The 24267-nt window shown below is 43.6% G+C and overlaps 1 protein-coding gene across 2 annotated transcripts; it reads left to right on the top strand.

The window, feature by feature from the left end:
- Nucleotides 1–5717: 5717 nt before the first annotated feature.
- On the top strand, nt 5718–23282 carry C7H10orf71 (chromosome 7 C10orf71 homolog). 2 transcript variants are annotated; one of them, XM_086752461.1, is made up of 4 exons: nt 5718–5919; nt 11132–11358; nt 16135–16305; nt 18200–23282. In XM_086752461.1, the coding sequence occupies exon 4, from the start codon at nt 18372–18374 to the stop codon at nt 23007–23009; it is 4638 nt and encodes a 1545-aa protein (XP_086608587.1). In that variant the 5' UTR covers nt 5718–5919; nt 11132–11358; nt 16135–16305; nt 18200–18371; the 3' UTR covers nt 23010–23282. The 2 variants fall into 2 exon arrangements, with proteins under 2 accessions (XP_086608587.1, XP_010123546.2); XM_010125244.2 differs by lacking the exon at nt 11132–11358.
- Nucleotides 23283–24267: the final 985 nt, after the last annotated feature.

Consider the following 24267-nt stretch of genomic DNA (forward strand, 5'->3'; position numbering starts at 1 on the left):
CAGCACTCACAAATGCAGTCAAAGCTAAAATGTAGCAAAGTTTGTTGGTTTCATGAGAAATCTGATTTCAGAGAAGAATCAGTGTTTTGTTTGTGGGAAGATAATATCCTTTACTACTTTCTGAGGATGAGAAGAAAATTATTTTGCTATTTTATTATAACAATACCATATTATACAATTCTTGAGGGTCAAATCAAGGAAATATTTCTTTTTGCTTGATACATGCTGAAATTTCTTCCAGGGCTTCCTTTTGCAGAGGATTTTTACTTTGCCAGGCTTCATTCAAAGCTGCAATAAGGACAAATAGAGAAAGCTCCAAGGTCTTAAAAAATTAGAATGTCTCTCCTTGTTGGAGCTCTGGAGTCCCCGGATTTGGGACCGATAAACTCCAGCTACTGGCAAGGTTTGAGCCCTAAGGACTAGCCCTGGTGCGAGACTGTGAATGAGTCCAGCACCTGTCTCCTTGCACACATTCTGCATAAGAGGTGGATCAACAGCCCTTCCAGCAAGGTGGAGAAGTGGCCTTAAGGGAAGAGGGTGCAGGACTGCTACTGATGCTCAGGTGCTGGGGACTCTTCTGTCCTCACCTACATCTGCTCAGCTGAGTTTGTCAGGACAGAAATCGGTTCAAACCTGGATGTGTATTGAGACTGGACTCAGAAGAAGATACAGGCAGAGAGGAATATGATAGAGATCTGCTTGTCACATCTGATACCAGGTGCAGCACAGCCTATGTTGGCTAACAGGAGGTGCTGAGCAAAAAAATGCAGCTTTAATCCTCTTCCCCTTTGGGTGAGAAAATACCTATAGCCATACTGAGACATCTTCCTCCCTCAGGACCCTTGGGTCTCTGCTGCCTCCTGGAGTCAGGGAAGAAGGGTAGGTCTGACCAGAGTTTTTGCACAAAATCCAGCTGCAGGAGGAAGCAGCGGTGCTTTCACATGTAGTAGAAAATACACAGATGCTCAGGCAAGTCAAATGTCTCCTAGAGGAGAATGCAAAACTGGAGGCCTCAACTCATTTTTGGGCATTCTCTCTCCTCCAGCAAGGTGTGAAATGATATTTGAAAAGTCATAGCTATCAGGTGAGGTCCCTGCTGACTGGAAAAAGGGAAACATTGCACCCATTTTTAAAACGGGTAAAAAGGAAGATCCTGGGAACTACCAATCTGTCAGCTTCACCTCTGTGCCTGGGAAGATCGTGGAACAGATCCTCTTAGAAGCTATACTGAGGCACATGGAGGACAGGGAGGTGGTTTGAGACAGCCATCGTGGCTTCACCAAGGGCAAGTCCTGCCTGACCAACCTAGTGGCCTTCTATGATGGAGTGACTACATCAGTAGACAAGGGAAGAGCTACAGGTGTCGTCTACCTGGACTTCTGTAAGGCCTTTGACACAGTTCCCCACAACATCCTTCTCCCTAAATTGGAAAGATATGGATTCAATGGGTGGACTGTTCGGTGGATGAGGAATTGGTTAGATGGTTGCATCCAGAGGGTAGTGGTCAACATCTCGATGTCCAGATAGAGGTTGGTGACAAGTGGTATCCCTTGAGGGTCCAATATTGGGACCAGTACTGTTTAATATCTTCATCATTGATACAGTGGGATCGAGTGCACCCTCAGCAAGTTTGCAGATGACACTAAGCTGAGTGGTGCAGTCAACACACCTAAGGGACAGGATGCCATCCACCTGGACAAGCTCAAGAAGTGGGCCCACGCAAACCTCATGAGGTTCAGTAAGACCAAGTGCAAGGTCCTGCACCTGGGTCAGGGTAACCCCCAGTATCAATACAGGCTGGGGGATGAAGGGATTGAGTGAAGCCCTGCCAAGAAAGACTTGAGGGTACTGGTGGATGAAAAGCTGGACATAAGCTGTCAATGTGCACTCACAGCCCAGAAGATCGGTTGTATCCTGGGCTGCATCAAAGAAGCATGGCCAGCAGGTCAGGGGAGGTGATTCTGCCCCTCTACTCTGCTCTGGTGAGACCCCACCTGGAGTACTGCATCAGCTCTGGAGCCCCCAACATAGGAAAGACATGGACCTGTTGGAGCAGGTCCAGACGAGGGGCGAAAAAATGATCAAAGGGCTGGAGCACCTCTCCTGTGAGGATAGGCTGAGAGAATTGGGGCTGTTCAGCCCGGAGAAGAGGAGGCTCCAGGGAGACCTTATTGCAGCCTTATAGGGAGCTTATAGGAAAGATGGGGACAAACTTTTTAGCAAGGCCTGTAGCAACAGGACAAAGGGTAATAATTTTAAACTAAAAGAGATTTAGACTAGACATAAGGAAAAAAAATTTTACAAGGGTGGTGAAGCACTGGAACAGGTTGCCCAGAAAGGTAGTGGATGCCCCGTGCCTGGAAACATTCAAGGTCAGGCTGGACGGGGCTCTGAGCAACTGGATCCGATTGAACGTGCCCCTGCTCATGGCAGCGGGGCTTGAACTAGACGACCTTTAGGGGTCCCTTCCAACCCAAATCATTCTATGATTCTATGAAATGCAGAGATTGCAAGAGGAGGAACAAATGGAGTACCCCTTTCCCAGAAACTGGGAGCATTTCCATCGTCAGAGGAGGTGTGCAGATCAGCTTCAGCATGGAAGGAAGGGATTTGAGTCCAGGCTGCTGACATGCTGCAAGAATGGGATGGAACTGCCAGTCACCTCCCCATCCAGACAGGTCTCATGGTGTTAGAGCCCGTTTGCTGGAAAACAAGCTAGGGGAGCTTGGGCTGGCCCAAGGAGGCAGGTGGAGCCGCATCTGGCTTGCACCATGACTCCTTGCTCAGCACTGTAATGCTGCTGTACTCTCAGGCATACCCAGGAGCAGACATGCAGGTGCTAGTAACACCTCCAGAGAAATGCAGGCCTTGCAAGACTTCAGCTGAGGCATAGCAGTATCTACCTGCAATTGTGGGGATCAACATGCAGAGCAGATGAAGATGGTGTCCTGCTGCAGGACATGTTCTAGTCCTCATTTCACTGCTTTTGTGCAGCTGATATGACCCTGGGGCTGCACTGTCCAGCTGATGCTCTGCACTCATCTATCTGGTGCCCAGTGATCAAGTTATTGTACTGACTGTGGTAACAACCAACAAATCATTCAAGCTGTAGCTGCCAGGTAAGAACTGAACCTGCATTGCGCTGCTGGACAGAAAGTGCTGTGAGCAAACAACTGAAAACTCAATATAGTCATATTGCTCTCATGGGTTAACGAATAGGCCCCTTGCTCATTAACGTCAAGAGAATTATAAACCGTTTACTTTCAACAACCAAAGCAGTTTGACACTTGCGTTTTCCTAGTCTAGGGTGGCATGTTTTCATTTCTGCTTATAATCAGTTCCACTTTTTAGTTTCCATGTACCAGGGACTTTTTGCATGTGATTGGTCCATTGACCCCTCAGGGTCTGCATACTGCTTCTCTGGGATTTGCAGCTAAGGTAACAAAGGGAAAAACTGACTCTCTCAGTAGGGCAGAAATCCATTTCTTTCCCTGGAGAAAGTGTTAAGGGATGGGATACAAGTCAGGAAAGGATGAAAACTGCTGCTCTTGCATAAGGCTGTCATGTCTGCATTGTCAGCCTTGCCAAGCATACAAACCTTCAAGTGCATGTATGCGTGTGCGTATTTGTGAAAGATGGAGTTCATTATACATACATACATTCCTTTTCCATTGACATATTTGTGCAAATTGCATACTCTTTTCATATAAATCTAGAATTCCAGTCCAAGTTGCTGTCTACAAAAGTTCAGTGTGATCTCTTCAGTCACTGAAAGGAAGCAGCGGGAATTTTTGCTTTTTAAATTTTCTGGGAACAGGATAACAACATCTAGGTGCCACTGGGTTGTGTTTGCTGTGTGTTATTCAGTAATTTTCCCCAGAAGTGGTTTTATTTTAATGATAGACCATCTGATCCCAGAGTCTCATCTGAGCACTGAATTTGCAAATATATGTATTTATTATCATCATATTTGAATAAGCATAATGTCTATCCCCAGATTTGAGTCCTTTCAAATCTGCAGTCTGTAAAGCGCATTCATTATGATGAATAGTGTTAACCCCAGCTGCTTTCATGTGAGAGGTCTGGTTTGGATTTTCCAAGCCATCAGCCACCCTTCCTGCACTAAGCAGTTACAATTTCCATAGGGATCTTTCTGGTTGCAATTCAGCCTCTAAGCAGTTCACAAGTTCATGGGCTTACAGAAAGCAGGGCTATACCTGCCTCTCTTCATACACAGCAGGAATGAGTTTATTTTTAGCACAAGTATTCCAGAAATACATTCCACCCCTCTTCAGAAATGTGTGGGAGAGACAGACACACATATACAGTTAGTTTTGCCTACATTCATGACAGTGATTGCCTGAAAACTACTTTTCCACTGTCTGTTTTTGTCTCAAACTTTTTTTTTTTCAGCATGTGCCAGTTCTCTCTGGTGTCTTAGTTCATAGGTGCCATGACTCACAATACACCAGATCTTTGTGCATAACTGCTCTCATAGGTGCAGGGGGTGGGTAGCTATTGGAAGTGTGTAGTTTGGGGCCAGCACTTAGAAGTGCCCTGATGTTTGGCACGACCAGCATTCAGTTTGGGATGAGTTAGGAGAAGAACTCGAGCACCAAAAGCCCAGACCTAGGAGAGTGGGCTTTGCAAAATCTTCCTACTGGGATCTAAGGTGAACAACAGACCTCTCATAGGTGGGGAATTCAAAGCTGAATGTTGCTTTGGACAAGGCAAGTCATTATCCCTCCAAGGACCAGTAAGCTTAGGCTGCTCTTGGGTTGCAGGGAAAATTAGTTCAGCACAAGCTTCCCAGTGCCTGGAGATTCTCAGGCAGCAGATACCGCATGGTTGTTGCCTTGCTCATGCTGTAGAAATGTAATTAGCAGCTCTTTTTAAAATGCACACTTGGAGCCCTGCTCTGCCATTGAAGCAGGAGTTGGGCTCTAAGCACAGAGATTCTGCTCTTTGTTTTGCTACAGGCTGTGGCTCAAGTCCAGCGTGATGCTGAGCCCTGAGAGAGCCCCACGACTCCAGTAAGAAGCTCAGTGCACTCAGCATGGCACAGGGTGCAATCCATTGTTTATATCTGCAGTATAAAAGCATAGCTTGTTGACTTCATGGCATATTTCCCCTATTATTCAACATCCTATTGCAGTTCGCCAAATGAAACCCAATGCTGGCATGTGCCTCACAAGAGGGCGGCTGGTCTTGTTTGCTTTGGAAGGACGGTGGAATGGGTTCCTCACTCCAAGAACGCTGGATACATTTGTCCAGCCTTGATGATGAAATGAGCTATTTATGAAAAAGCACTGGTAAGACAGTAATGTGTTACTCATGTGCATACTCCTTACACAATATTTTTAATGCTGACCTTAAAAAACATTTTGACTCCCATCTGTAGATACAAAAAAGCAGGACTTTAAGGTTTGAATCACTGGCAGTAGTGAGCCAATCGCACATTGCTTTCTGTATTAGTTATCTCTGAAGCATTACCAATGGCGAATCTGAATGTAAAAATAGCTGATGACTGTTTGTTTCATCTGTCTGTTACTTGACACCGCATGGTTATTCCAATACGTATGTTTGCCTCTTCCCCACCATGATCTCCGTTTGGTTTCCCCTTGCCTGATAACTATTTAAATACATTTTACTAACTTTGGATTCCTTGCTCACTCCACTTCACCTGGCTGGGCAGGTCTGGGAGGGCTCAGGGGTTAGCTCCTCCACTTTTATTGTTTTATTTATTTTTCAGTGGTTGTTTCTGTTACGATAACCATGCTCAGAAGGAGAGTCTGAAACATATAAATAATGGGAAGTGCTTATAGTAAGCAGGCTGCTGTAAAATGTGCTGGGGCTTTGACTTAAGGGAAGAAAGCGCAGCACTGCACTGTCCCTGATCAGGAAGCTGGAGCACAGAAGGTAAGGGGGGAAGCTTATGGGTGTTTGTAAAGCAGGGAAATGGGGGAGAATGGTAGTGTCTGAGCGTGTGAATGTGTGTGCACTCAAGGATCAGTTGTGTAATTGATCAGATGAGAGAAATCAATCATTTATTTCTTTTTCTTTCAGTGATCAGAGGTGGAAAGTCCTCTAATTTTGTCCAGCTTCTTTCTGCTCTCAAAAATACTGGGTTGTTTCTGCAAGTCTGTGTGTGGAAAGAGACATAAATGTAGATTTGTATGCAGTGATCACTGTTTCTAAGACAAATAATCATTTGGTGAAGGGGTGTGATCTTTTTAAAAGACCACTAAATTGCTATGAAGCTCCATTTAATTGTCCTGTGCATTGTGCTGTAAGAAACTTTAAGCAAATGTACATGGATTTTATTTTCCAGGTGATTAATGCCTACAGATAAGATATTCTCAAAAACTTTAGTGATTTGTATAGGGTTTTAAAAACATTTTATTTCTTTTTTTTTTTTTTTTGGGAACAAATAGGAAGAGACTAATTTAAATATTTTATAAAGCACAATTAATATGCTACAGAGCCTGAAAAAGTAAAATAGTTCAAATACCTAAGCAGTGCTAAGAGGCCACTATAAATGACTGTGACTATGACTTGTATCCAATTTTAATCACTGGAAAATTTCTTAAATGGCATAAGCTTTTCTGAGTCCAGTTGTTGCAGAACTTCTTAATCTGCCATCCCAAGGAACTGCATTTTATTAGCCTAGCTACGCAACTCAGCAGCAAAATAAGAACAGAAATAATTAAAATTGAGCTTGAGAAGCCAAACTGCTTATGCCTTTTTAAATGCCCTGTGAACAGACAATCCGATTAAATGTGAATAGGGAAAAGTTTTCCAGCAGCAGATCAAAGCGACTTTGTAGACTGTCAGCTAGAGGGTTCCTCATCGGTCCTCTGCTGTTGCCGGGAGGGAGGCTAGGGAGAAGGTAAAGTGCGAAAAGGTAAGAAGGAGAAGGAAGCTTTCTGGACAGGATCAAAACCCATGGCTCTTCTCTTTTCCTTCACTTCTTCAAGGAACTGACCATGTAAAAAGCAAATGCCCTCGGTTAAATGCTTGAAGGATAAGGTCTGGGGGAAATACTAACAAATAAAATATTCCCAGTATATTGGAGCCCCAAAATGACTAAATTTCTCCATCTTTCCACAGTTGTCACTAGGAAGGTATTTACATACATATTCACAACTTAGTTACCAAAACAGTTGTACAGGCACTCACCAGTGAACTTTAAGGCCGCAGCTGGATGGAGATATGCAGGTATAATTGCATCCCTGCACTGCAAACCAAAAGCACACGGAAATTTCACTCTGTAGCCTCTTATTCCTACCTGCTCTCTGAAATGTTTGTCTTGTCTCTGCTTGCATTACTAGAGCTGTGCAAAAGGCCCATGAAAATGTAAATCCCTCCAAGACCAGGAAAAAAGCCAACTAACCCTAGGAGCCAGGTTGGGAGAAAATGCCACTCATCTGTGTCAGTCTTTCCTTTCTTTAGTCTGGCTGAGTTTACACACACAGAGAAAGTTGCTGGCAGAGGCAAATTCTGCAAGAGGTTTTTAGCTGCAGGCCTCGCTGTGCTGGCCTGCCTGCAGCCGGGGTGCCAGGTCACAGAGCTTTGTCTGCTATAAGCGAGCGGGTGAGTTCATCGCGTTTAGCGCTAGCGTGCATTGCTTGAGGTAGTGTCGCATTTTGGGACCCGCGGTCTGTGAGCCAGCTGACAGGTGTACGGGGAAAGGGACCGTGGTGGGGGCTGCGTGTGTGCACTGACAGGGGAACTTTACCCTTGACAAAAGTTTGTCCCTCTTGAATCAAGCCTGCATATGTTTTTGGGTGGATCAGTGATTGCTTATGCATACATATCTGTAGGGGTCTCTGTGTGTGTATATATTTGCATGTGTGTATTAAGCTTGAGTTTTTGTGACTATGTTGCTGCTTGCCAGGTTTTTATGGCTTTCAAGTGTGTATGGTTGGAGAGACTGCCACCAAGACCCCTGTCCCTTAGCAACCCCAGAGAAACAGCATTGAAGCTGTAAGAGGACAACCCTTCCCCAGAAGTAAGATTTCCTTCTCCCTTGAGTTCCCCTGCCAAATAATCCTCTTTGTACAGGCATAGAAAGCAGATATTTAATTATAGTCCTAGGTTTCTTTATCATCTATCTCCTGTGCTGGCAAATAATGATATACAAGAAGGCATTAGCTAGTAATAATTAATCTAAATCATCTGGTAACAGTCAGACCAATCTTCTTACGAGCCAAGCAGGTCAAATAGCGATGCATCTTTATTTTCAGTCTCTCACATAGCAACATCTGAATAGTTTCAGGGATGCTTTCCCTGTTACCTATACACTATATTCTGAGGCTGTTTTGGGAACTGTGTTAGGGCTATGGCAGTTGGGTACATGAAGGCCACCTAACTCATACTTCCCACTTGGAAAAGATGAAGATTAAAATTCCTGCAATTTTTTTAAAAGTCTCTAAAAGAGGTGCATATAGTTAACATTTGGCTATACCTTAACATGCAGAGTCAGCAAACAGCAGTATCTGGCAATTTACAGCTGCTGCAGATGCTCCATTTCAGATGTGCCTCTGTCAATCACCTTTACCTGGATCAGACATAAACTGTCATACCTTAAGGTCAGCTTGGCTTGCCTGTCAGCTTTACTATAGACCCTTGTACAATTCTGCACACTTCTGATAGCTTCTGTTCTGTTGAGATGTATTTCAGCTGTGTTCCTCTCCCCATCCTTCACATGTTTCAAAGTATAGGGCTCCATTGTGCAGAAACTGGATTAAGTGCCCAGGACTGTCTGGGATATTGGTGCAGAAGAAACAACATACTTAGAGGGAACTGAACCCTGCCTCCGCATCCAGGGTTTGTGCCGGGGCAACGGCACAGGTTTCCTGATCATCATGATGTTCTTCACTCTGATCTGCTTTGAAGTAGTGGCATTAGGACTTAGTCTGTTTTGCCAAAACTGAGAAATTATTCTTTGACCAGGTTTGTGAATTAAATGAAGACAAACAAGTAGCTAGAATCACCACTTGGCGTGAGGGAGAATTGAGAAGTGCTGGGGAAGAAGAAACAGCTGGTGACAGCACTGGGCTGTGGGTTATGCTATTGCTTCCCTGCAGTGTTCTTCAGAAGGGTTGGGTGATCTGGAAGAGCACTGTAATGACAGCATCACTGAGGTTGCTGAGGGACTGAGTCAGCCAGACTCATTGGCCTGTCTCTTAGGGAACAAGTGGATTCTGCTTAAAAGTCTTGTTATTTTCCTTTCTGTCTTTTGCATATATCCTTTACATTAAGTGTAAAAGAATGAGGAATTGCCTTGGGGACACACCATTAAAGCATAACAATGAATCATAAATCATAACAATCAATCTCTGAATAGGAAGAGGGAGTCTGCATCTCCCAGGGAAAAAAAATACTCCTGTTGCCCAGTGAAGAGGGAACTGGAAGAAGCTTCCATCTTGCTCAGGACATGACCACTGTCTGGCTTTTGCTCTTCAGAAAGAAGAGAATAGTATGGCCTTCAGAGATAATACCTGAGGGCAAGGGTGGGTGGGCTCTCCCCTGCCCTTTCAAAGTCCTCCCATAGGTGGATAGCTGTCCTATGACCATCTTCCAAATAGCAGACAGGAGTAAGAAAAGACACAGCTTTTGTCCTTCAACTGGAATGGCTCTGTTATAATCAGAAAAGGTTGAGGAGCAGTTTGTCATCAGAGCAAAGATGTTACATGAATGGATGGTCATATGCTTGAGTCATATGCTCTGGCATATATATAAGTAAGTGTGTATTTCCCCCCCCACCCCCGCCACACTGCTTGCTCAAGAACTGAGCTCTTTTGACTGCACTTGAAAGCTATACCAAGGTGTAAGAAAGAAATTGCTCTATTCCTGCAGCCTGAGCCAGAAAAATTTGAAAATCAAATCCTCCACCTTCTCTTCTCCTCTCTGGTACGTATACCTGTTTGTCTTTGGCAACACAGAACAGATATTTCAGGATATTCCTAAATCACATGGAATTCAGTAGGTGAGAAAAACACTCAAAACTTGAAACAATTTTGAACCTAGCACGTACATATGGCTTGCATTCTTTTCTTTATAGAAAATAGATTCAGCAAAATCCTTGTGTAAACCCTGGAAATATCCAGAAAATATAAAAGGAAAGGAGCAGGCGAGACTACCAGTAAAAAAATAATACTTGTTTTCTGCAAGCCTGTTATTTCCTGAGCCTATAGCCTATGTGAGTGGGTGTGGGTCAGACTCTCCTTTACAAGAAGCTTAAATGGTCTGACAGTGCAGATGGTATCGGTGTGCTGGGGCTGATGAGGAGGGCACTGTAAGTGGGGGATGGTTTCAGATTCCCCGGACTGGAAAGAGAAGGGAAGCATGGCTGGTTGCTAGTTGCAGATTTCCTTGTGTAGGTCACAGAGGAGAATACACCTGCTTCCCTCTTGTGTCTAACATACCTGCTGGTATCATTACAATTTTCCCATGACAGGGGCTGGGACTGACTAGCATGCTCCTTTACAAGGCATCCAAGCCATTGCATTTGTTTTCTTGTCCATGTGTTTTTCTTCCCTTCTCCCTTTGTCATCTCCCATCTCTAGCCATTGCCATGCTGTGGTACTCTACCACTTTCCCTCTACTGTGGGAAAATCTCCTTTCTCCCACTCAGGAAGTGAAAACTCAGCAGCTTTCAACCTCTAACCCTCGCTTGAGACTAAATGAAAGGAGATGAATACCTGTCTCATCAGCCAAAATCCTGTCAGTGCTCAGTGAGGGGGCTATACAAATGCAATGTCAATTGTCACCGTGAACTAATGAGGAAGGCTTGAGCTTTCATGATCTCAGAGAGATATAGGTATCAAGCACTTGAGGTGGAGCTGAGATCTTTGCAGCAGGTCAGTTACCTGCAAAGGTCATGTGAGGAGCATCATCCCTTTGCCTTGGGATTCTTGTAGACTTATGCTGTTTGTCAAGTGCTGCACCTGCCCTTTGCCTGTGTCAGTCATGCTCTCTGTGCCTTTGACTTCCTCCATCATGTCTGCCTGTTACTGACTCTTCAAAGGCAGCGGGTAGGGCTCAGGTAATGGAAGGAGTGAAGAGGAGTTGCAAGAAAGCCTCAGTCCAGATGCAACTCTTTCTGAGAGACATCTCCTTCTTCCAGACTTGACAGGCCTCTTGGCAGGATGGGGCATTTGGAGGACATTGGGAAAGGCAGTCCGGAGACCAGCTGGAAATAACTCTTGGGTCTTTGCCACTGAACCAGAAAGTGGTAGAGACACTTGCCATGATTCTCCATAGCTGTCACAAGCAGTCTCTGTTCCTTCCATTTTTCTTCACGTGAAGTCTCCATCTCCCAGTGCTTGAAGCTTTGTGGTCTGAGCTGAAGAGGTAAGCATTCCAGCTGGGGCCTAGAAGAGGTTCACATTCTTTGGGAAAAGGACACAGAGCAGGATACATAACACACAGTCATTAGTTAGGTACACACCCTCCTTGCATTCATGCTTCCACCAGGTTGCACTGACCTTCCTTGAGCTGTGAGTCTGATGAATCCCAAGTTCCAGCTCCCATGGCAACAGATGCACTAGCTTTGGTAGAGCTCACTGGGAGAAAAGTACTTCAGCTGTCTTTTCTTCAGAAAAAAAAATTGTTTGATTAAACAAATTAAAATCACAATCATATTGATTTTAACAGCATTTCCCCTAGAAAGAAATTCTATTTTTGATCATTTGGAATATTTACTTAGGGAAATTTTAAAACAAGATCACACTCTCTGTTGCAATACCATCAGACAATTGTTTGAGGTAGAAAATTAAAGTTTCAGTTAATTTTACATAGCATACACCCTCTCTGACTTAACGACAGTAATAACATACTATTTCAACTATTATGATATATATTACATGCTACTTCTCATGGCCTGTAGTGTAAAAATAGTGAAATAATCTGAAATGAGAAGGATTTTTGCATTCTGAATGAAATTTTGAAATTTATCATTTAATTTGTCTTTCAGAATCTTTATTCAATGAGAAAATTCAAAATCTAAATTAGAACATCTTCCCATCACACACACACAAACACATTTCCAAAAGATTATATTGTTCACAGAATTGCAATTCAGATTGGCAGCCAGCTCTGCTGGTCCAGTCTGGGACTGGACTGCACGACGTCTACCACACCACTCTTAAGTCTAGGTATTCTAGTGAATATTGCTGAATAGAGCAAAATTACTTTATCCCAAATGCACTGCTATTGCCAGTGGTGAGTGATACAGGTTAGAAAATCAGAATTGTCCAGAGGACATGATTTGGTGGCATAGGAATGTGGTATTAGTTCCAAATACCTTTCCTTTGCATGTTGGTCTGAATGCCACATGGTCGTGAGATTTGGCTCCTCAGAGATGTTGGATTTCACTTTACTGTGGTTACAGTTACTTACGCAGCCTTCTGGATAGTGCACCAGTGTCGACTTAGGAAGTAGATGTATTTAGAGTCACCAATTCTGTTCTCAGTTATTCTACTGACGTCAGTAAAATGACTCTAGATTTATTCCAGTGTAACTGAGAACAGAAATTGGCCCAAAGTCAAGAACAGTCTCTCCTCTTCTCTGGCCCAGGACAAGCTGTTCGAGACACAATTGCTGGGCCAAATTTTCAAAGGGAGTGGACCCTGTCTACACTGGTTTGGTTCAGACACGATTGCTTCACTTTGCTTTCCAGTGCAATGATCAAAGATCTGATGCTGGAATAGCTGAGATCACCTTGTTCTATGCTAGTGATGTCTGTCAGTGTTTGCGATCTTCACCCTAAGCTGGACAGATCCAATTCTCCACCTTCCATCAGCTGGAGCAGGTGTTTGTATTTGAGCAAAGTGGTTCCCCTTTCCCCAAGCAGAAGAATTCACTTTGGCTGCCCTTTATGATCGCAAAGCATAGACGAAAGTGATCTTGTTGGATGAGGGAAATGGAGGCTCATGCTAATAGCTTTCATCTTATAACCATCTTAATCCAGAAGTTACCTTTCTTGGCAGTTCAGGGAAATGTGGCTGGAGCACCACTCGTGCTCTTGCCAGGCAGCTCCTCTCCTTGGTGAGGGTGTTTTGATCCTCCCCCAGTCCATGTGCCCCAAGGGCTGCTCAGAGAGGCAGTGTGCCTGGAGCAGCCCAGGCAGCAGGGCAGATCAGAGAGAGCATTTGGCTCCAGTGCAGCCGAATACGATCAGCTCACACACCCTTGGCAGCATGAGGGATGTTCAGGTATTCTACACCAGACTACAAAGCTTTTTTGTTTCTCCTGGACATCCTTCTGGCTCCTTGTCTCTGACAGGGAGTCACAGGATGACCTTAAACTCCCTGACACCTTTTTGTCTGTTTCCCTAAATGCACAATGAGGACAGTGGTACTGCGATCACTGACCAACAGCAGCACACTCAACACCCATTCACGTACTGATCACTGCTACCATGCAGGATTTTCTGGCGATATCCAAGAGATCTTAATGAGCCAGCCCACTCAGGCTAGTGAGGAGCTGCCTTCGGCTGGGAGCATTGTCTCAGCCCAGTGATTCACAGCTGAACAGGCCTGTTTCCATCTAGCTCTGTCACCTGATTACAAGCTCCGTCACCTGGTTACAAGCTCCCATGTGTGCCATGAAGAAACATGCACCTATGCAAAAAAAGTAATCAATTCATTGGGGATTCTCCTGTTTCCCATGGTAAGAAGCACTAACTGTTCATTGTCAGGATGAGCCCCTAGAAGTCCAAAGCAGCAGGGTGTGTACAAGTAGAGCATGCTGCTGGTAAAACTTCAGCCAGCAGTTGCCACAGGGCTCTGAGTTTTGGCCTGGAGCTGTGGATGGATGCCATATAGAGAACATCACATGAAGAAATCAGCTCACAAAGATTTTAGAAAAAGTAAACCTACCCTTCCTCTCCCTTCTCTTCCCATCCTGAAGGGGAATGCAGTGCTTCTGACTTGAGACTTCTATGCAACTCCCAAGCATGCTGCCAAAATGCCACCGTGATGTCTCATGGCACAACATTTCAGGCAAATACCAGCCCAAAGGGTGTCGGGGAACCAACCAGCCCTTTATATATTACAGCAGCAGTGATGTCACATGCTCCAGACAAGTTTGCTGGTTTGCCCAGCTCCTGTCTAGTGAAAAAAGTTGACATTCAGTCTGTGCCAGGCCAGGAATAGTCTCTGTAATTTAACCTCCTTATCACAACTTGCTAAGCACTTAAGAGAGCCACTGAAAAAAAAAAAAAGCCTCCTATTTAAAAGAGAGAGGCGGTTGGTTTCTGATTAAGCTCTTTGAAATCTGTACATTCATGCAAGCTTTTTCGGCAGCTCATATCAAATGATGCTTACTGCAAACACCTCACATGTTTCTCAGCATTTCTTGAGCAGTTCCAAACACCCAGCATTTCTTTCCTCTGTCTTGAAAGCAGACCAAATGCAGACATCCTTAAATATTTGAACTAGCTGAATCCTGACCTAAGCTCAAACACTGCACCTTGCTTGCTGGCTGCCATGTTTGTCCAAAAGGGTAAAGAAATGGGACTTTGCCAGGTTATTAAACCAGCCATGAACAGCTGCTTTGCTGAAAGTTTAGAAGTTGCCATCATACCTGTACAATGGATAGCTAGATCAGTACAGTGCTGCTGTTTCCATCCAGTCCCAGTAGTGATCTGCACCTTGAACACTTGATGTAGATACTGCTTTTCCAGCTTGAAACGGTACACTGCCCAAGTACTAGTATTATGGCCAGGCAGGACAAGGATCTGCACAAGAGACAGTGACAGTCGCTATTCTTTTTTTAATCAGTGGCACTGAGTTGTTTTTGTAACAGTGACTCCATCTAGGAAAATAATTACTGAGATTACATCATGAACACCATGTTTATTGTTACGCTACTCACTTTTCAGCAAATGTTCTCAGTTTACAAGGGACAAGATGTTTCTTCAGACCTCTGTCCATGAGATCTGAAAGCCAAGCTTCCTCCTAGTACAGGCACCACTACCAATAAATAGTGATAAACATTGTGCTGCTGGAATTTAGTCAACAACCCTGTTGATGAGTGAGCCAGAACATAATCGCAATCTCCCATGGCTTTGCACAGTTACGAGTACCACAGAAGCAGTAAAATTGTAATTTAACCTCTGAGCAGAGAGATAACTGGTTACACAAAAAGCTCTGATTGGTACAGGCTTGCCTCTAAACTAACACTAACAACTGTCCTTCCTCAGGTAAGGTGTTGGAGACCATCCCAGTGGGTGAGCCCTTGTTGCCACTTTTGCCAGTGTATTTTGAATACCATGGGCTGACACAAAAGTTTCCTTAGAAGAAACCCTTTCTTCCGGAAGATCTACTGTATCTACACGTATATGCTATTCGCATTACCTCAGGGCCAGGCAGTTCCCCTTGTAGGAAATGAATATATCCTTGCAAAGATTAAGCAAACTAGCCTGAGCCTTGGGGATCTCCACAGCAAAAGGACAACAGCAATGCATTTTTCACCATAGCTGAGCTTTCCTTTAGCACCTCCTGACTCTGCTTCATGCACGGAAGCAAAAATATGTTTTGTTTACTGCCTTTCACCATCCAGCTATCCACCTTTCCTCTCCTTTACAATAGGGACAGTGAAAAGGATGAAATTCCAAACCTCAGCTGCAATAGTTCACAGTTCACCGGACTGACGTCTGTCTATATGTGTTGGCAGTAGGAAGTCATATACAGGTGGAGTGGAGGCACACATTTTCCTCTGCAGTCCCTCTGAAAGGGTGGCACAGCAGCGATGTAGACAGCAGCAGGGAAAAAGTCATCTGGCACAACCCCTCTTTTTAGCCTGGAGACATCACCCATCCTTTGCAATGAGCAGACTGCCAGGAAACCAGTGCTCACTCAGCTGTTAGTCCTGCTGGGGCTATGGGAGAATGCTGGAGGTTGTGATAGTTGCTTGCTAGGAATCTGACTGCACTCCACAAGCTATCAAACCCTCAAGGTATCTGGTTATTATCACTCTGGGATGGATACTTGTCTCTTTTGGTAAGAAATCCTGTAAATTGCTCCTAAAAAGGCTGTAAAATGTGAAAGAGCAAATAAATGAATGAATACAGCATGAGACAATCTTCAGATTATGCAAACAAGTGTCTTTGTTTTCAAATTGCAGAGTTCACTTAAGATCAAAAAATGCTGAAGGTCGAAAACATCCCGGGACACTACTTCAGTCACATCTACATCACTGGACTATTTCTGCCTCCTCACTAAAGATGGTCAGAAATGAAGCCAAATACAAGCATGAGAGGGAGTTCTAAAGATGAGAAGCAAAATTACATGGCAGGTATGTACCTGTACTTCCCACTCATATAACAGTTAAGAATCACAACTAAGAGCAGGAAGGCCCTTCATTAGTCTTTTCTTTTTTCTTGCTGCATTATACACAAAAATGTGTGTGCGCTGCAGGGAATCAAACTCACTTTGGAAGACTCTTTGTACAAAGTAAAATGGAAAAGCTCTATTAAGCTCTATTTATTTCTGGTGTAAATCTATTGTAGTTCTGCGTAAGTCATTGAAATTGTATAGCTGGAAGGAGAGAATCAAGATTCAGTATGATACTTTTGAGTCTAAAAATAGGGGTGGTTTTTTTTAATAGAAAAGGAAGGTAAGGAGTGTTTTCATTCGAAGAAAAAACTGAGCCTGAGTAACTCAGCTAATTAAGCCCAGTTCCTCTGATTTCTGATACTTAGACCAGCACTGAGTCATCACAGGGAAAAACACATCCTTTCCAACAGTCCCACTGAGATGGGCCAAAGTGGAACCATGGATTTGCACAGCAGGAGGGGCTGGAATCTGAATCTGGATTTCATTGCTCAGTGAATCTGAGCTTGGGATGGAGACAGCTTCCACTTGTATAGAAGCTGGAAACTACTGCAGATGTGAACGGTGATGTTTCAGCTCATCATAAGTTAATGATGCAATTGCTCTAGGAAATGGAGATACAGATCAGGTTTTCCTTAAGGAGTGAGTTTTAGCTAAATCTTGAATATGCTTTTAAACTGACTTTTACTGTAGTTTAGTCAATACTCTGCTCAAGCCCTTGAATGTAAGAATAAGTATTTAAAGAGTTTACAGAGTAGAATTTAAGGAACTTTAGTGTATATATTTCAAGTATAGCTGAAGGGTCTATTTGGCCTTTAATTGTTCCATCCAAATATTCCTCCATCCTGTCTTCAGACTGATGTGGAGATAGACAAAAACTGCAATTCTGTGGACCCTGACTGTGCGTCATAATCAGGGATTAACGGAAAGCTGTGATATTTTATAATTGTGTTGAGTTGGTTACCTTTTGCGCTCAGCAGTTCTGGAACTGAAACCAAACCCTGCACTCCTTTAGTGGGTCTGCTAGAGTCCCCTAGGCACTCCTGCCTTCTGCTGGCTAAGCTGGTATTAGCAGCCTCTTCGGTTTCAATATACCAACCCAACCATATCTGGATATGGGTGGCTAAAGGATTTTACCCCAGTAATATTTGCTTGCAACGTGCTAATGCATAGTAAATCCTCTTTACCTGTGGTGCCATCTTGCTTTCTTAAACAAGGGTTCTGGTCAGGGTAATTGTCAGGGCAAAGGTCCAGCCTGATATAGGCAGGTTCATCCCTACAGACTTCATTTTCTGCAGTCATGAGCTAACAGAGGAGTGAAAACAGAATCTTATATAATAACTTGATTTTTCACTTAATATTTTAAATTATAATTATAGTGTCTTGCCAAGTAGGTTTTGTCAGCTTTTCTTTCATTTTGGATATAGTGTGCAGTGATGTACCCAGTGACGTTATTTTTTTAAGTTTTCTCCCTTTTTATTACGAATTCTTCCTAGCCAAAAAATGGCTAACCTTCTTAGCTAAATACATGCACAGCACTTGGAATTGTTTATGGTTGGAGGTACGGAAAGGGAAGTACTTGACATTTGGCTCTTATATCTTTGTTTAAGAGCCCAAGTAAAGAATCTGAGGTGAAACCACTTTTTTTAATGGCACTTTCCAGAAATTAAACTCTCTACCATGAGCTACTTGAATTGACCAAAATAGAAATTATTTTTCATGTTGTTTATTGTGTTGCTAGCATCTTGTTTAGAATGCATGTAGGAGCAAATTAGTCAGTAACTGATATATTTGGAAAATGCTCTCTGTCTAGTAGTGTTAATATAGAAAATAATTTATAACTTTTGGCCTTGCAGAGAAGAAAGTTTCCTTCAGCTATTCCATAAGATGAATTGATGAGCAGCAGCAGCATCTGAAGGAATCGCTTTGTGCTTGTGAATTGCAAAGAGCTGGAACCATCCCACACAATCATCTGCCCGACACCTGCAATTAATCCTTTGAATAATTCATTCATGACTTTCATGAACAATGCAGGGAAATAAGAAACATACAGAAGGACATAGTGACTCCTCAAGTATTGGGAGTCTCCTGGATGACACAGACAGAGAGGTGAGCAGCCTCACAGACCGCGCTTTCAAAAGTTTGTGTGTGGCAGAACTTGAAGACTCTTACAATGAACCAGATCTTGCCATTTCACCTGACTTTGCCCTCCAGTTCTCTGCTAAGTGTCACCCAGGGACGTTAAACCATGCCATCAAGAAAAGCAATGTGTGTAACAAGCTAACAGGAAGAAACAATGAACATACAATACGGGCTTCCACATTCCAGCAATTACCAAAGAGTGCTCCGGAGGAGAAAAGGATTGCTAAAAATAACACCTTTGCCATAGAAAGGAAAAAGCTGAATTTGCCAGTCCCTGGCCCAAGGAACAATAAACATGTTTCAAAAGTGTCCTCGTTGATCAAGACATTTGATAAGACTGCAGACCAAGGGTCAGGAGATTCCATGACAGCCATTAAGCAGCCCATTAAGAATAGCTTTCAAAAATGTAAATTAAATCATGGAAATGATATGGCTTGCTGGGATGGCACAGATATTTTAAGCACCCACAAGGAACTTTCTGAATTTTCTGAGGCTGGTCTGGGTAGCCACTATCTCACTGGCAAACATGAGCCACAGAAAAGACCTAATAAAATAGACCTGAGTTATTGTGGCTCTGATGGTTATTATCCTGTGCTGATTGAGATGTCAAAAGTAGCCAAGTCAAATTTTTCCCGTTCTTCTAAAAATGCTTTAAAAAACAGAAGTGTGAAAGTTAATGAGCCAGCAAAAAAAGGTAATTTTCTTCACAGTGAAAATAGTGCTTTTGAATCATGGAACATTCATCACAAAAAACTGACTGAAAAGGAGGAATCTGTTGATATAAAAATGAAAAAGGAAGGTCTTACATACCTGGAAGAAGCACCATTTATTAAAGGATCCCACACATGTGAACATAAATTGCCACCTGTCAAGACCACTGTTGCTAAGAAGCAGGGGAAAGATTTTCAGATGAAGCCAACTCCAGAAGCTGCTTTCAGCATCCCTCTCCCAGCTGTATGTGTACCTCAGGGCCCCATCCCTTCAGAAACTGAATTTCCTGCTGCTCTTCCTCCTGCACCGCCCCCTAGGATTCATGCACACCAGGGTCTTCCTCGGCCACCCCCTGTCCTGCAGGCACTTCCTCATCCATCACTCCCACAGCAGGGCCATCTCCCAACACCCCCAATCCCTGAAGCCCCTCCTCTGCCACCACCCCCAGTGCCAGCTCAGCTTTCCCCACCTGCCTTATCCCAGGCCTCCATCTCACCCCAGTCCATGTCCTACAGGATGGTTGCACCTTCACCCATGTCCCAGGCACCCAGCCCACCTCCACTGAGACCCCTAGCCACCTTAACCAAAGAGGAGGCCCTCAGTCCCCAAATGGGCAACACCTGTCCACCCTGGAGGAGGCAGAGGGCTACAAAAGGGGCAGAAGAGAGGAGACAAACTTCAAAGGAGAAGCTGACAGCCAGTGATGAAACATGTTCGTTGTCTGAAAAGGTAACTGGTGCCGAACCTGGCCTGGACGTGACTCCTCTGACTAAACAGGCAAACTCCCCTGGATCGATCAGTCCCTCTTTCAACATCACCGAGCTCTTAACACCCATCATACCTCCAAAACAGGAGGTGGACGCTGTTGAAAGTGAGCTGATCCCGCTGACGCCTCCTCCCACTGACAGCACAGCATCAAGAGACCATGAGGGGAGTGCGTTTGGTGATTACAGGTCTCGGGATAGTTACAAATCAAAAGCATCAAGTCTGTTATTCAACTTGAGAGATGTACGTAAACGTGTTAAAAGCATTTATACCCCTTCTCCCCTGTTAAGGGTCTTGGAGGAAAAAAATAAAACTAGGGAAAATATACAAGAGAGTACAAAAATGAATGCCTCACTTTTGACTCTACAAGAAAAAAGTAACAAAAACATTGCAGAGAAAGATGAATTGAGTGATATAACCTCCGTATTGTCTGACAGTGTTCATGAAAAGGACAATAAAACTGATTTAACTGGACATTTCACAGACAATTACCTGACTTTGAGTTCACCCCAGACAACACTGGATCTTTTATTTTACCAAACCGGAAACAACTTTCAGCAAGATGATTCAAAACACAAAGATCTGGTTAAAAACACAAGGGATACTAAAAATGTCCCCTTTTTCAGACATGCATCAAATGAACCAGATTTAAGAAAATGTCTGCAGTATCCAGCACTGAAACCGCTTGGTAGAGACAATGCAGATACAATAGCTGGGCAGCCATTGCAAAATTCCAGTGTTCAGGATCAGGAAAGTGAGAGACAGTTTGCTATTCAGAAGGAAAATTTTGCCTTCAAAACACTCCCAAACCATCTCTTACCTGCAGAGGATGTGCCTTACAGTGACACTCAAACCAATATGATGGTACCCGGCCATGAAGCACAAGGCCAAAGAAGCACTAGTTCTTCAGACCAATCTTTCGTCTCCACAGTAGAGCAGCCACTTCAGGAGGAGCCATTTCCACCACTGCCCCTGATGCAGAAGGCATGCCTTCAAGAAAGCCAGAGGACTAAGAGTGAAATGGGTGCAGACAGCAAGAAAAGCCACAAGGAGAGAGGGAAAGAGGCTGGAGAAGATGAACTGCAATATTATGCTTGTATCAGCTCTGGTACTGGTGCAGCAGAGAGTAGGGAGGAGAAGGTTATTGGGAATGAACAGAGGTGCTTGACGAAAGAGCAGCTAAGGAGAGAGAAAAAGGAAGAGACAAACAGCGTGGATTCTGCCTCTGACAGTACAAGGGACATGTCCATCCCCAGGTCTGAGGAACCACAAACACCACCATCTTCTAGTTCAATCAAACCCAGTCTGTTTATGATTAAAGATAACACATTCAGGTCACCTCAGGTAATACGGGCTGTCAAGCTGCCCCTGTTCAGGTCCTTTTCTCTAGATGATACTGTGAGCAGCAGTTATAAGGAAATGGAAAGTAAGTTTGTGCCCCTAGCAGAGCACAACAAGCAGCACAGAAACATGTTGCATGCCCAGGAGGTAGGCTGGTCGGCATCGAGGCACAGAGGGCAGCAGAATGTGAGGGATGGAGCAACTGACAGAGGGAAAGAGGCCAGCGAGCCTGGATTTACTTCAGCAACAGTGGATCCCAGTCTTCTGGAAGATACAGAGAGCTTTTCATTAGGGAAGCTGATGGAAGAAGATGAAGACACTTGTGCTTTGTTAAATAAAGTTGGTAAAATGAATGAGGAAAGTGTTTGCAGAAGGAAAGAGAAGCCCCAGACTAGGAAAGCAAGACACAGCTTAACACAGCCAAATTTAGGTCTGGAAAATGATCAAGCACAAAATAACCCCAGCTATCCCGCAGAAGGAAAAATTAATTACTTTAAGAACCATCATTTATCTAATCGCAGAGGTGGCTCTTGTACAAAAAAAATAATCACTAGGGAGACTATTTCCCCTGTGACTGGCTCCATATCAGAGGATCACATGTATTCTCCTGTATCCCATGAAACTTTAGAGGATATCCTACCTACGGCAGATGCACCAGTTTTGTTAGACAGCCTTGCATGCTCTGCTGTTACAAGCCCCAGGTCAGGCAGCACAATGCACTCTATTGCTGCCAGTTCATCGTCAGACAAGCCAACAAGAGAGACAGAGGATGTTATAAACCCTGCCTTGCTGAACATGGCACTAAAGAGCCAAGCTGATATGTCTGCAGAAGAGATACTTGATTCAGCACGAAGGAATCTGCTCTCTGATTCTACAGGGGAAGCTGAGAGACTGGAGCCCAGGGGACTTAGGGAGAGAGCAGCAGGCAAGCCTCCTGCTGTGCCCCCAAAAACAGAAAAGGCCCTACGGCGGGCCAAAAAGCTGGCAAGCAGGAGAAAGAAAATGCAAGAGCAGCAGAAAAAACATCAGACTGAGCATACAGATGCTGTAGGGAGAAAGTCATCTCACTGTGGACAGACACGAACATCTCCCTCACCCTTGGGATATTCTCCTCTCCATCCTGCCCTTCACTCAACTTTTACTCCCACAGAAACCAGCACAGGAAGACCCAGTGATTCATCAACAGTAAGCCCTTCACCCTCTTCAACCCAGCGTAAACTCCTCCAAGACCCTGACTCTGGCCAATACTATGTAGTTGATTTACCAGCTGAAGTTAATTTAAAGACATTTTATGACCCAGAAACTGGCAAATATGTTCAAGTCTCAGTCCCTTCCTCAGAAGGGAACTTACACCAGCCCTCCTCTACAGAAATTACGAATTCTCCCTATGCCTCCTACCCTAAAGTGCTGCCTTTACCAGCTTCATCTGTAGCAGTGCTGAAGTCACCTTCTCAGCTCTCCGAACCTACCTGGTTAATGTCGGGTGTACCAGGAGAACCAGCTGAACTACCTGAAGATGGCCAGAAGGACTACAGAGATGCTGAAGCTGTGGACACCCAGCACTATATCAAACCAGCCTCTTACCACTACAGTCAAGATGCTGAAGAAACTCAAGTTCTCTTAGGAAAGGACATGAGCCCAACCCCAAATACTGACATAGTGTCCCTCACCGATTTAGATGATTTTGCTGCTGAAGGAGTATCTTGAAAACCGAAGTAACAAAATATGCCAGCTAGTGTTTTTAAGAACCATTTGGACAGACACATGCACACAAAAGCACATGCAGATTTGATATTTGTACAACACTTTATGTCTGAATCTCATCATGGTTTGGATGGGAAGGAAAATGAAAGCTGACCTTGTTGAAAGATACAAGACGATGTTCACTCTGAAGAAGTGAGAAGTTGAGTAAGCACCAAATTATCAGTGAGATGAAAGGGCAATGCCAGCTAAACAAATAAATACGACAGTATGAAGCCACTGCTTGCTGCTGCTGCTGCTTTGCCTTCATGATGGCTAGGATTGCCAAAGCAAGTGTCCTTTTGCCCAGATGTGTTGGGTGATGTATGACATAAAGTAAAACCTATGAGACCATCTTGTCCATCCTATGAGACCTCGGACAGATGCCACATCTACTGAACTTTCCTCACTCGCTGCCTTTGAACTATACTGACAGGTAGAAAGCATATGGCTACAAAAATGCCATAAAACCAAGATTCATTTTTTGCACACATTGATTGCCCAGATGTTATTGACAAGAAGATTGTATACTGGATGCACAATATAAGAGCTATGTCAAAAAACCTTTAAACAATCAGAATACAGTTACAGCTGCTCTACACTTCTCATATACTTTGCAGTGTCCACTAAAATGCTGCCGAATTCTTGATATTTCTTGATAATCTCCAAATAAGTTCCCTTAGAGTCAGGGGTTATTTATAGTGCAGCTTAAAACTTCAGATTATCTTGATACTTGGCCTGAAATACTTTGGTAAGGAGCAAGGTTGAATGAAATCCCATAACAGTATTAATTTTTTTGTTAGGAGGAGAAGACTTCTGCTTGTTATAATTGAAGTGCTTTTTGTTTTGTTTTCAGGCTCCCACTGAAATACCGCGCTAGCTTTTAAAACCTGAAAAACATTGTACCTAATTTTGGTCTTGTGAATATATATACAAAACCGCCAAAGTATTAATTTATAGAAAAGTGCTTCTTTGGATTATCACTTTTCTGTGAAATATCTGTATTAAAATATCACTCATCCTTGCATAAGTTTTTTTTATCATCATAGATAAGGAAAGAACCTTGGTGAAAAGATGGAAAAATTGAATGTAATATGCCTGCTTATAAATATCTATATTTGGATATTGGCTTCCTTTTTCTCTGTCTAATTTTCACACTGTTTTCCCCAATTAAAACTGAAGTGAGAGCTCTACGGAAGAATTATATCAGTGACTTTCAGCCTGA

This window comes from Chlamydotis macqueenii, chromosome 7 (genome assembly GCF_036417535.1).
Source record: "Chlamydotis macqueenii isolate bChlMac1 chromosome 7, bChlMac1.mat, whole genome shotgun sequence".
In the NCBI taxonomy this organism is placed as follows: domain Eukaryota; kingdom Metazoa; phylum Chordata; class Aves; order Otidiformes; family Otididae; genus Chlamydotis; species Chlamydotis macqueenii.

Excerpts from the sequence above, each read along its gene's own strand:
- C7H10orf71 (XM_086752461.1), top strand. The coding sequence starts at position 18,372 with ATGCAGGGAAATAAGAAACATACAGAAGGACATAGTGACTCCTCAAGT.